This window comes from Stereum hirsutum (genome assembly GCF_000264905.1).
Source record: "Stereum hirsutum FP-91666 SS1 unplaced genomic scaffold STEHIscaffold_28, whole genome shotgun sequence".
NCBI lineage: Eukaryota > Fungi > Basidiomycota > Agaricomycetes > Russulales > Stereaceae > Stereum > Stereum hirsutum.
Genome location: NW_006763158.1, coordinates 219,353 through 230,557, shown reverse-complemented (window position 1 = coordinate 230,557; position 11,205 = coordinate 219,353). Strand labels below are relative to the sequence as shown.

The 11,205-nt window shown below is 49.8% G+C and overlaps 3 protein-coding genes across 3 annotated transcripts; all 3 read left to right on the top strand.

The window, feature by feature from the left end:
* Positions 1-586: 586 nt before the first annotated feature.
* On the top strand, positions 587-1,541 carry STEHIDRAFT_173186 (uncharacterized protein; the record flags this gene model as incomplete). The annotated part of the gene is made up of 6 exons (XM_007311564.1): positions 587-634; positions 685-737; positions 823-1,113; positions 1,206-1,245; positions 1,306-1,352; positions 1,411-1,541. Coding segments are annotated over exons 3-6 (252 nt in total), but the record flags the coding sequence as incomplete, so codon positions are not given.
* A 2,575-nt stretch (positions 1,542-4,116) lies between these two features.
* On the top strand, positions 4,117-5,080 carry STEHIDRAFT_135833 (uncharacterized protein; the record flags this gene model as incomplete). Its single annotated transcript, XM_007311563.1, has 4 exons — positions 4,117-4,299; positions 4,379-4,474; positions 4,541-4,819; positions 4,895-5,080. The coding sequence occupies 4 exons, from the start codon at positions 4,117-4,119 to the stop codon at positions 5,078-5,080; spliced, it is 744 nt and encodes a 247-aa protein (XP_007311625.1).
* A 2,762-nt stretch (positions 5,081-7,842) lies between these two features.
* STEHIDRAFT_116662 (uncharacterized protein) lies at positions 7,843-9,475 on the top strand (the record flags this gene model as incomplete). Its single annotated transcript, XM_007311562.1, has 6 exons — positions 7,843-7,911; positions 7,981-8,346; positions 8,475-8,555; positions 8,646-8,681; positions 8,763-8,924; positions 9,026-9,475. The coding sequence occupies 6 exons, from the start codon at positions 7,843-7,845 to the stop codon at positions 9,473-9,475; spliced, it is 1,164 nt and encodes a 387-aa protein (XP_007311624.1).
* Between the last annotated feature and the right edge of the window lie 1,730 nt (positions 9,476-11,205).

The following is an 11,205-nucleotide window of genomic DNA, read 5'->3' as shown; positions in this document are numbered from 1 at the left end:
GATCTGAATGTATTTATCGTATCGTCACTCGTGTGGCCGCGGAATGTTCTCCATACATATTCGGGTTCTCTTTTGAATGTATTTATACATTCTTGATGCATCTCTGTGGTTCGTGATTCTGAATTCTAGCTCAAGTGATGTTCTTGTGTGGCGAAGGATGGATGTGGCACCGCGACTATGGCGTCCAGAACCAAGGCGTCTAAATATTCCTCTTCTTCCTCCCCACCATGTACCATGGGCACCGAACGCAAGTTGCGAACGTCGTCTCTACAAGCTCGTCTTCTCTGCAGTAATTCATCCACGTCAAGTGCTTGTCAAACTCCGATCCTCAGGTATACTACATACACAAGTCATGATGACCGCCTCTATAGTACGACATAACGAAATGTGCGCTACTGGCATGCAATCTCTGGTCGAAATATTTCTTGAGTAGTCTCGATGTTTCAATTTTCACAGTGCATAGATAGCGGTGGTGGGCGAGGTACGTCGAATGTGCATGCAAAAGGCTTCATGAACGCCACATACTCACGACCGTCTTTCCATCCCGACTGCTCTACCCCTCTCGTTTAGAGTACGCTTCGAAGCAATGACCCCCGCTGAGCCTACCACGTTCACGGTCCTAGTTGATGATACGGTCCTGGAAGATGAGAAGGGGTACGCACCACGGAGTTTCTGACGTCGCAGTACAAACCTGAGGGACTCGACCTTAAGGAGAACCAGAGGAAGTACATCTTGAGGTGCGTGACTTTCCGACTAACCATACCTGCTTCTATCCTTCCTATCATACTCATCTTCCCACCTTTTTCCACCTCCACCGCGTAGAGGGATCTCCCCCTCGTGCCACGTTTCTCGTCCCACCCCACTAGGATCCATACACGACCAAATAAGTTCACATCTTCGTCGGGCTCCGTCACCACTATCGTTTCTGGCCAGACGAAAACCACCATATCTGCGGATAGAGCGCTGAAGGCGCGGAAGGGCGAAGCTCATTCATTGTTGGACCTAAACGATGCTGATGCTGAGTGTGGGGAGAGGGCGAAGGGCGAGGAGACGAAGGAGAGGGTGTCGGGGGTGTTGATGATATTGTTGGAAAAAGGGGTCCAGACGAAGGATGTGAGTCTATTTTTGTCTGGATTTCTGTCTGGCCGTTTGTGGTCGGCTTGAAGTAGTTTTACTGACGATGCTGGGCTGGTGGGTCGGTATAGTCGAGCCTTATTCAAGTGCTCAAACTATTCTTCGCCGATGGTACGTCACTTCCTCATCGTAATGCCTCTATCTTCGCGTCTAATATATTCCCTTCGTAAGATATCGTAGTTAAATTACATTCAAGAGTGCGAACCGTGCTTTGCAATGTGAGCTCGTTCAATCACAGTACTGCCGTGTTGCCTGAATGGTGCATGAGCTCAGTAGGACAAAGCTCAGGACGTGACTGGACAATCGAAGTCGATCGTGGTTTGTGTAGGTTTGTTTCTTATAATCTATATCTTATCTATTCTTGTGTACGCGGAGCTCAATGATAACTTCTTGTGTACGCGGAGCTCAATGATAACTTCATGTGCGACGTCCGCGTTGGCTTCACCATCTTGTTACCCGCTCAAACCTGAGTCTTACTGCTCGTTCATGTCAATATGCATAGAAGTACAGCCCAGTCACGGTGTTTCCTCGAGTCTCTTCACTGATACCTTCGTCTCACTTTGTGGCACGATCTTGGTCCATTTGCTTTTTCTGCATCGCTTCGATCAACTAATGGTACATTCTGGACAATACCCATCCATGGCTTGGAGGCTCATTTTATGACACGGTTCTGGTTTATCTTTCTCTTCTCTCGTTTCTCTATCTGTGACGAAGGTGGAGAGGGAGTTGCTTTCACATACTGGTACCCCTCGCTTACGAGTGTTACTGTACCTCCCAGAAGTTAGACGACCGCTTACGTAACGTGGGAACTCCCGTGAGGAGGCGACGGACCCTTGGGACAGCGGGACACAGGCGACGGCCAGTCACCTTCCCTCCGAGGGAGAGTGACCCGGCCCTGTACAAATGGTCAGTACTTCGAACCTTTCTCGATTTCACGTCCATCTGCAGTGGTACTTGCAGTTCTGTATCTAAACACTAATTAAAACAATTTTATATTATTTGTTGAAGAAAATACGAGAAAATACAAATATATTACCCTAGGCGACAAGAACCTCGGGACACCGGGACAAGCGCCCAAATAGGCGACGCGACAGGCCCCTCGGGACACCGGACGTCGCCTAACGTCTGGGAGGTACAGTATACTGAAGACTTTAATGCTCAACGCTGACGCTCTTTGCTTCGGCGGAACGGTGCTTTGACTTCTTATATGCATTCACCGATGTCTGAGTAGTGAGCAGATCTAGATACCGAGACGATGAGAGAAGGACAACGACCACGGAATCCGGATCATGGTGCGTCGTCCCCCACTGTCTCTTCGTGTACAAGTAGCATTGAGCAACCGTCCCAGCTTATTCGGTGTTCCCCTGACAAACCATGTCGACGATCTTTCGCCCACTGCCGCCCACCAATGAACAGATATAATGAGATTGAGCTTGGACAATGGTCGAAGTACTTGACGAACAGACGTCGAAGTAACCCAGCGCGCATAGGTTTGCCACAATTGTGGCTCACGAAGAGAACCAGAAATGAATCAAAATCCTCCATGGAATTATCTATCTCATAAGATTAATATTGATCCAGCACCGAGAAGCCTCCTTATCCAGCGGTCGGGCAGAATGGAAGCACCAAGCCCAGTTCCTGGATCCACACCGATCCACATGGACCCATATCGTGAGGAATCGCCGGCCGTCTGACTCTTCGTAAGAACAGAACTCTCCCGACAAAAGGCCAGCCAAACGCGCCCTCTTCCATAACTCCTAAGGCGTTAACTTCCTTAATTACTCCACCACGAACCTGTGCACATTGAATAAGATCGACGCCGTTCAACGACACATACACGGACCTACACGGATTCGAAGACGGGGAATTCGGTGAGTCGCCAGGTTTCGGCTAATTTCAAGTTCGGCACCGTCGCAAGATAATAACCAATGGCTCCCTTGTTTTCTTATCGATTTCTGATGGTCTTGTTCCAGTGTTCCAAGACCAGTGGCGCACCGACGTCGACTTCCAGGAAGAGCACAAAGCGAGGCGGTCACAGGGGCGCGCGGTCACGCTGTGCCCTTATAGTCCGCTGCACGCAGGCTCTCTTCTTGCTTCAGACCATCATCTATCGACCGTCTGCCCCGCTCGCCAGCCCCGCTCTCACCAGCGAATATCTACCGCAAACAACTAGCAAAATCGACAACCAATTGCAACCAATCTTCGCAAAGAATCAAGACGAGTATTTGAGAATGTGAGTCGTCCTCTGCAGCTGGTGGCGCGTTATAGTTGGATTTCGTCCTGACACATCGCTTTCCTCTGCAGACGCGTCCACAAACCAATTTCTGAATATCGAACCGTACCAACAACACCCTCTCAATAACATATCCGTAAGTCCCATTGGTCGTCCTCGTTTCTGCTTTCGCGCTCACCGTGTCTGCTCACCGTCATCTTTCTTCGCTGCAGCAACCCCGCGCGTGTTTCCCCACTGCAAAATCTCCCCATCGTCAACTTCTCCCAAACCTTTAGGTTTCTGACACATCCGTCCCTCATCTGTGAGTAACCTTGCCCTCATCCACATCGTCCTCGAGCTCCCTTTGCGTGCGCCGACACTGGCACACCTGACACGTTCCCACGCCGCTCCCGTCTCTTTGACCAGTTTCTACCAAATCAGCTCGAGCAACAACACCAACAACAACACCCACTAGCTCAAACAACATCACACCAATGTCTACTCAATACACCATGGCCGCCTCCGCCGTTTACACCACCACCACCAAAAACAAGAACAACGACAACTACAACAACAACTACAACAACCGTTCTGGCATCGCATCGACCGCATTCATCCTCGCCTCCCCGCCCTCCCCAGCGCCCTCCTTGAAACGCCGCCGCCAGTTCGAGCCCAACTACGACTCCTCCAACTCGGATTGCGAGGCCGACGACGAAGAAGGGAGCTCAGAGTCCGACCTCAGCGACCTCGAGGACGAGGACAAGGAGAATATGGCGCCGCCTCGGAAGAGGCTTTGCACCAATCTCGAAGACTATCCTCGCCTTCGTGCGGCAGTGTTGAGCGCGAATTCGGGGAGGTCGTCGAGGGCGTCCTGGACGAGCGATGGCGCGTCGACCTACTCTCTCTTGACGCCGCCCGACTCTCCTCATATCGTCGTTCGCCCGCTCGACATTGTACGTTCGCGTTCATTGTCTATTGTACCTCCTTGTCGTTATGGGCTAGTATCTGATCCTTTACATTTTTGCTCACCAGATCAAAGTCGAGGACGAAGATGAAGACGAAGACGATGCCGACGTCAAAGAATCCCTCCCCTTCGCGTCGGACGCTGATTGCCCTCCCACTTCCTCTGTGAGTTTTTTTTGTAGTCCATCATTCTCGTTTTATTTGCTAATATTTGAGTGTCATGGTGTGTAGGACGAGTCGAGTGACGGCTCCGTCGCTAGCCAGGACAACGACATTGATGTCCATTACACCGACTCGGAGGTGGAGATGAAGGCGACCACACAGCACCCCTTCAGCTTCTCTTCTACCGAGGAAGAGGAGGAGTCTGGGGAGGACGATGAGTCTGGGTCGGAGGAAGGGTATGGGTCGGAGGGAGAGGAGTATGGGGACGTAGAAGATGAGTACGAGAATTGGGGTGTGGATGAAAAAGACGATTATGAGGGTGAAGATGAGGATGAGGACAACGAGGAGGTGAGCTGAACCATGGTAACCAACGTGAATTTTTAGCTCATTCTAACCTTACCAATCCCCTTCTTCCTCTGGCAGGGGTACATTGTGCACCCGAACTGGGTCGCCGTCCGGGCCCAGCATTTCCCTCAGTATGCAGGTGGCATGAGCGGATTTGCCATGTTCGCACAGCAAGAGGTGGCCAATTTATCTTCCGCGGGCGGTATTATAGCATCACCTCATGTTTTATATGGGGTTACGAATGCCCAATACTTCGTTTTTTGAGGAAGAACTTTAATGTGTGAGTTGTTCGTTTTTTATCCTTTGTACTGTATCACTTACTGAAATTTCTGTTCTCTGTAGGTCGCTCTGAATTTTCTTTTGGTATATCTATTTTCTTTCTGTCTTTCTCGTGCGTTGCTCGCCGCTATCATTGCCTTCCTATGCCCCTGCTTTTTATCCGTCATCTATCGCTCCAGAACTCGCTCTACTTACCTATCATACTAGACTCATCGCTAATGGAAGTTTCTGCTGTCACCCATCCTATTCCATCTCATTCTGTTGTCTTGCTGTCTTGTCACCTTAACTTTTGTTTGTTTTTGTTGCTGCTTTCGTCCCTTACTGTTATCGTTGGTTTTGTTTTTCTGCTCCTGTACTGTCCATCGACACTTGTCAATGGCGGCTATCGATCATGTACTTCTCTTGTTGTTGATGTTGTTCGTATCGTCGTGTGGCGGTCGATGTTCTTCATTGAAGATGCTGTCCGTGTTCATGGAATTGTTGCTGCTGTTTTCTCTTTCTAGCTGTTGTCGTTGTTTTTCCAGCTGTTGTCGTTACTTGTACCATTATCTTCGTTGTCATTTTCCTCGTTGTAGTTGTTCTCGTTTTCGTTGCTGATCTGGATGTATTTATCGTATCGTCACTCGTGTGGCCGCGGCCTGTTCTCAGTACGTACTTATCCGGGTTTCTGATTGGACTTTTCCATATTGTCAATTTGAATGTATCTATTTCTCGTGCGAGGGCATTCTCGAGTGTTGATGGATCTCTGTGGTTCGTGATTCTGAAGGCCAAGCGATGTTCTGGTGTGGCGGGGTACGTATGTGGCACCGTGACTGTGGCGTTCGGAACGTTGAGCAGAATCAGGGCGTCTAAGTATTTATCGTCTTCCTCCTCACGACACCATAAGTAGGCCCAGCGCATTGATACCGCTGTCGCTAAAAGATCGTTTAGGGTACGGTCAGAAGCAATGGCCCCAGCGAAGCCTTTTGGTGTTAGATGACGATACTACGGTTATGAAAGATGAGAATGGTAGGGAGTACATCGCACTTCACGAAGCTGCTAACTTCGCAGTACAGGACCTCAAAGGTGGGTTGGATTCTACGAGGTACATCGTGAGGTGCGTTTTCCGTCAATCATCCAGCCCACCATTCAGTTACGCTGACCCATGTGTTCCTACCTGTTCCTACCCACGTACCTCCCGCGCCGTCTATCATCAAACAGGGGTATCCCCTCGCTCAGCGCCATGGTTCTCGTACAACTCCACTGGCGTCCACACACAACCGAATAGTTTTGTATCTTCTCCGACTCCGTCACCGCTGCCGTTACAGGCAAAGCGAGGACCATCACATCTGTAGATGGAGAGTTCGAGGTGCTGAAGGGTGAAGTTCTTTCGTTGATGGTCGAGGGACACGAGATGGAGAAGAGGATGTCCATATGTTGCTGGCATGGATGGGCTGGACCAGAAGATGTGAGTCTCTTTCTGTTTGGCTTACTCCGGCCACTAGCGATCAGCTTGAAGCAGATGTTCTGACGATGCTGGGTTGGTCATTTGGTGTATTTAAGCTCTTTTTGAGTGCTCAGACTATTCTTTGCTGACGGTACGTCTCTTCATCATCATACTTCCCCCATCTTTGTATCTGACCGATGCTCCTGTTCTTCGCATTCATCCACCTAACAGGTGACTTGTATCCCTCCTCGGCTCTCAAAACTGATGGACATAGGCGTAACATCGATAATGCTAGTTTCAATGATACTCTCTTCCAGCAACGGTACTCTTGTGCCGCACCTCGAGAAATCCTCCTTGTTGGCTTACGGGTCCATGGATCTTGTTCGAGCAAAAGGCACATGGGTGGCGCATGACCACTGTCCGCATCTGACATTCAACAACGTGTCAAAGCAACTGCGTATTTACTCATCTCTTTGTCTTATCTTTTCTTGCCATGTCTGTCGCTGCACTTCATCCACAGCGCATACATTCTAGTCACCTTCACGCGTGTCCTCCGTCAGCTCATGTGTCCTCCATGTCGATTTGAACGACGTCGACATCAACGCTTTCGGGTGCATCTCGTCCATCATCACACCGTTCGCCTTCCACACTTTTCTCCAATCTGACCCGCGCTGAATCGAAACACTGGCTCAAATTGATTCACGACCAAGCTCAACACTCTCGACACGCTTCCAGACCCCTCATCAATGTCCGATCATTGTAATCACACTTCTATGGCCCTAATACTTCGGCCACGGATGTGTGCTCTGCAGAAAAGATCACCTTTCCCCGCCAGGTTTGCCGCTTGGAGATATATATTTTTCGGGACATCAATGGTTGCGGACAAGCTGACGCTTTTTAGGAATCATTGTTCTGTTATTTGTGGTTGAAAAAGGGAACATAGAGGAGACTGACCTTTTTGTTCGTTGCCTTTTCGGCATAGAAAAGACAAAGGGAAACGTGTAGAAAAATTCCGACTTTTCTATGTTCTTTCCTTGCATAGAACTCGCTCTTTTCTGGTCCCAACAAGTTGTTGAAAGGACGACCTTTTGCAAAGTCTTTTACAGCACCCTTTTGGTGCAAAAAATGCTCTTATCCGCGAAGTGAACCATCGTCATTGTCAAGCTTCAATTCAAGTTCGCCTACTTATAAACACAGCCAAGTACGCATGCCATTGCTCACGCCCTGTTCACCCGAGTCCTCGCCCATTCGTACCGTGACGCAACGTTCGATCTTCGCCAGCCGTAACCTTACAATTCCATGCATTCGCACGTGCCCGAAAATGTGTCGCGGCTTAGAATGGGCTTGTCGCTCCAATAAAGATCCCGCATCAGTCCGACAGAGTGGTGCGGTACGTCGTACTATTGAAATTTGTTTCGTGTCGGTTTGAGCTTCTAACGATAATGCGGTACTCTCGCAGGTCTACGACCTCGCCCGCCAGTGGGCCCGTAAATGCGATGTCTCGCTAGGGTGCCTTTATTGTGCCGTCGACGGCGGCGATCACTGTTGTGCGAGCGTACAAGCGCGTGCCCTACCTCCCACAAGTATCTGCTGGTGCATGAAATGGGAGGCTACACGGTGCGCGGTGTGCAAGAAGGACGCAACGACGAAATGTCTCTGTCCCAAGAACAGGACGAGTCCGGTCCAGGTGGCATGCGAGTGCTGTCGGTGCGATAAGGAGGCTATCTGTGGGCTGTGTTGGTTGTGCCCAAAAAAGTGCAAGTGTGCGGCGGCGGAGGAGGCGGAGGAGGCGGAGGAGGCCGTGGAGATCAGCGGGGCGGAGTTGGTACGTGGTTTCGTATTTTCTTGCTCGACTTTCTGGTGCATCTGCCGCGCTTTCTTGGTGTGCAGATATGTGGTTTGGTTGTGCATTGTCAATCAATAGCTGATGATTTTGCTTCCATCTGTGTTCAGCAACGTTACGAAGAGCGGAGCCGGCAAATTCAGGAGGAATCAAGCAAATTCGCCCCGGGCTGTAGTATTTCAAGTCCTCCCGTAAGTCACCGCGTTTTTTCACTTCTTTCTCTGCATTGGCCTGACTGTTTCTGATCACGTCTGTGCTCATCCGGAAATCCATCACTCCAGCGCAAAATTACCGGCAGCTATCTCGACCCACATGACGTGAGTCCTTCATTATACCCTTAACTACACAGACGTACAGCACTGATGTAAATATCCCTTTCCATGTTTGTTTCCGATCAGTGCTCTGGCCTGTCCGGGTCCCGGGGCTCACGGTTTATTCGTACCTCTTTCACCCACAGGACAGTCCGCTCGATCTCCCAGGTGACGATGCCAGACCGCAAGAGCTTCAAGTCGATGCCCTCGTGTCTCGAGCTAGAGGAGGCAGTAGATTATCTGAATCATGTGCGTTTTTCTAGCTTCTCCTCGTTAACGGTGCGGCTATTGTCGCTCAAAACGAGTGTTATACTCGCAAGGGCTGACTCGTTGCATCTCTTCTTGCTCAGGTTCTTTCTGACGTCTGGAATCCTTCGGTAGCTGATCAACTTCTTCGAGAGTTCGATATCACTGGAGCTAACAAAACCCTCAACTATCCTGCTATAGATTTTGCAGTGAAAAGTCTTGCTCCCGTTGCGAACAGCAGCCTTCACCCTACCATTCCTGGGTCCCGTGCGGTCGGTCATGCTCTTGGTGGTATGGCTGGAGGATCCACCGAGAACGTAACCGAGGTATCAACAAAATATCGCTTGTTGATAATCCAAAGTGCCCCCGCAGTCTCCTTCGGGCCTGGCGAACGTGCCGGATCGGTAGCCTCTCCCCAATGCTCCACTCTACTCGCCGATATCACCAACATCCTTTCTAAGGCTCCCCTCCAACGACTACCGCTGGCTGCCTCGCATAGCATTCCGTTCACTCTCAAACAAATCCGTGACTTGAAAGACGACCTTGATCCCTGACTCAAAGTCCTTAGCTCGATCAGCCTACCGCCGGTTCCATCTCTTCCTCAGGATCCCCGTTTTCCACCAAACAAGTATACGACATCCTGGCATATACGGTACATAATCACGAGGCATTGTTCGAAATGTTTTGGTCAGCGACTGAGACAAGCTTTGTGCGTCTTTCTATTCTTTTTTTGGCATGGTCAGGGTCAGAGGGCTTACCAGATGGGCCTTTCATACATATCGATCTTTGTCCGACGCGTCAAGAAACGGCTGCGAACAGCCGCGACCTAGTGACTATGGAGAAACCATCTTTCATGCGTCCGACACGGTTCTCTACACTCGCCGTAACAAAGTGGGTCCGGGGGAGCGCACCGTATCGGTCCTCCTTATAATAGACTGGTTGTGCTCCTTTGAGTACGGTGACTTCGGAGGGCACTCGATACTCTTTGCTAGTGTTTCCGAGTGGATGTGGCCTATATCGGTCTCTTCTCAATCATAGTCTCGTCATAAATTTTCGAACACGTCCTCCATCCCTACAGTGTCCCTGTCTTTCAAGACACTTCGCTATCTATTTGCTGTCTATATCTGCCGCGGCTTTTTCTTAATCATGTCCGGTCACATCGTATATAGTTTAACTTTCGTGTTGGTTTACTCCCTCTGCAAATTTTCATCGCATAGGTTCTATTTTACATCTCGTTCCATCCCCTATTTTATCCCCCATCCCATCCCCCTCTCCCAGTATCTCCCAGTTCAGGTCGCCCAACACAATGTTTGCTCAAAATTATCATGTATTTATCTTCCTCTCATTTGGTCAGTAGGTTCGGAAGTATTATGCATAACAACTTGAATGTCTGCTGAAGAGTGCTTCGGTCTGGTTCACTATAATCCACCTTGCATCGGTTTCTTCGATGGTCCCTGTGAGTTTCGTGTGAGGCGCCACAGTGGCACTAAGCGCACAGTTTGACTGCTTGCACAGCGTCCTCTTCTGTACGTTCAACATTCAATTATCCCCTCATACTTGCCTCATACATTCTTCTGCTACTTCTCGAAGCTTTGGCAGGTATCGACACTGGCAGTATGCCACTTTATATCCTTCGCTATACGGAAAAGGACTGAAATACGTGGATGGTCACAACTGAGATCGCCGCCTTGGCCAGCGCCAGCTCACATCATCCACCCGCTTCTCTGAGCTTCACGCTGCCAGTAGTCGTTCGAAACGATGGTCGTGAGCGGATGAACAAGTGGATACTTTCCGTATTCTCAGGAAGAGGGTCTTAACAAAGTGCGTGATCGCGTTCCTTCTCTTTTCTTCTCGAGCACAATGTAGACGAAGACGAAGAGATGTGGTTGGGTACGAACAACGTAGAGTGGTGTTCTGAGTGTGGTCGGAGACGGATAGTGAGCAACAGTAGGGTGGTGATGTTGAGGACATTGGAGAAGCGGTCGGGAGGAGGTCAAGGTTGTGAGTTCTTCATCTCTTGATGGCCCCGTTGTTAGCGGCGGACTTGTAGGCCATTCGTCCATGTTGATAGTTCGTTTGGTCGGTACAGTTATCCTATCTATTTCCGGGTGCCATGGTCCTTCGTTCCTGACGGTATGCATTTCTGAAGGCACTACGATCGTCAACCTGATTCGTGGTCTCGCCCTCCCCAGTTCCATTGCCATTGATTGGCACCCAGTACGCTTTCTATCATTATTTTCCTGCATTACCAACCTGCTATTACCATGAGGATATTAGTGCCACT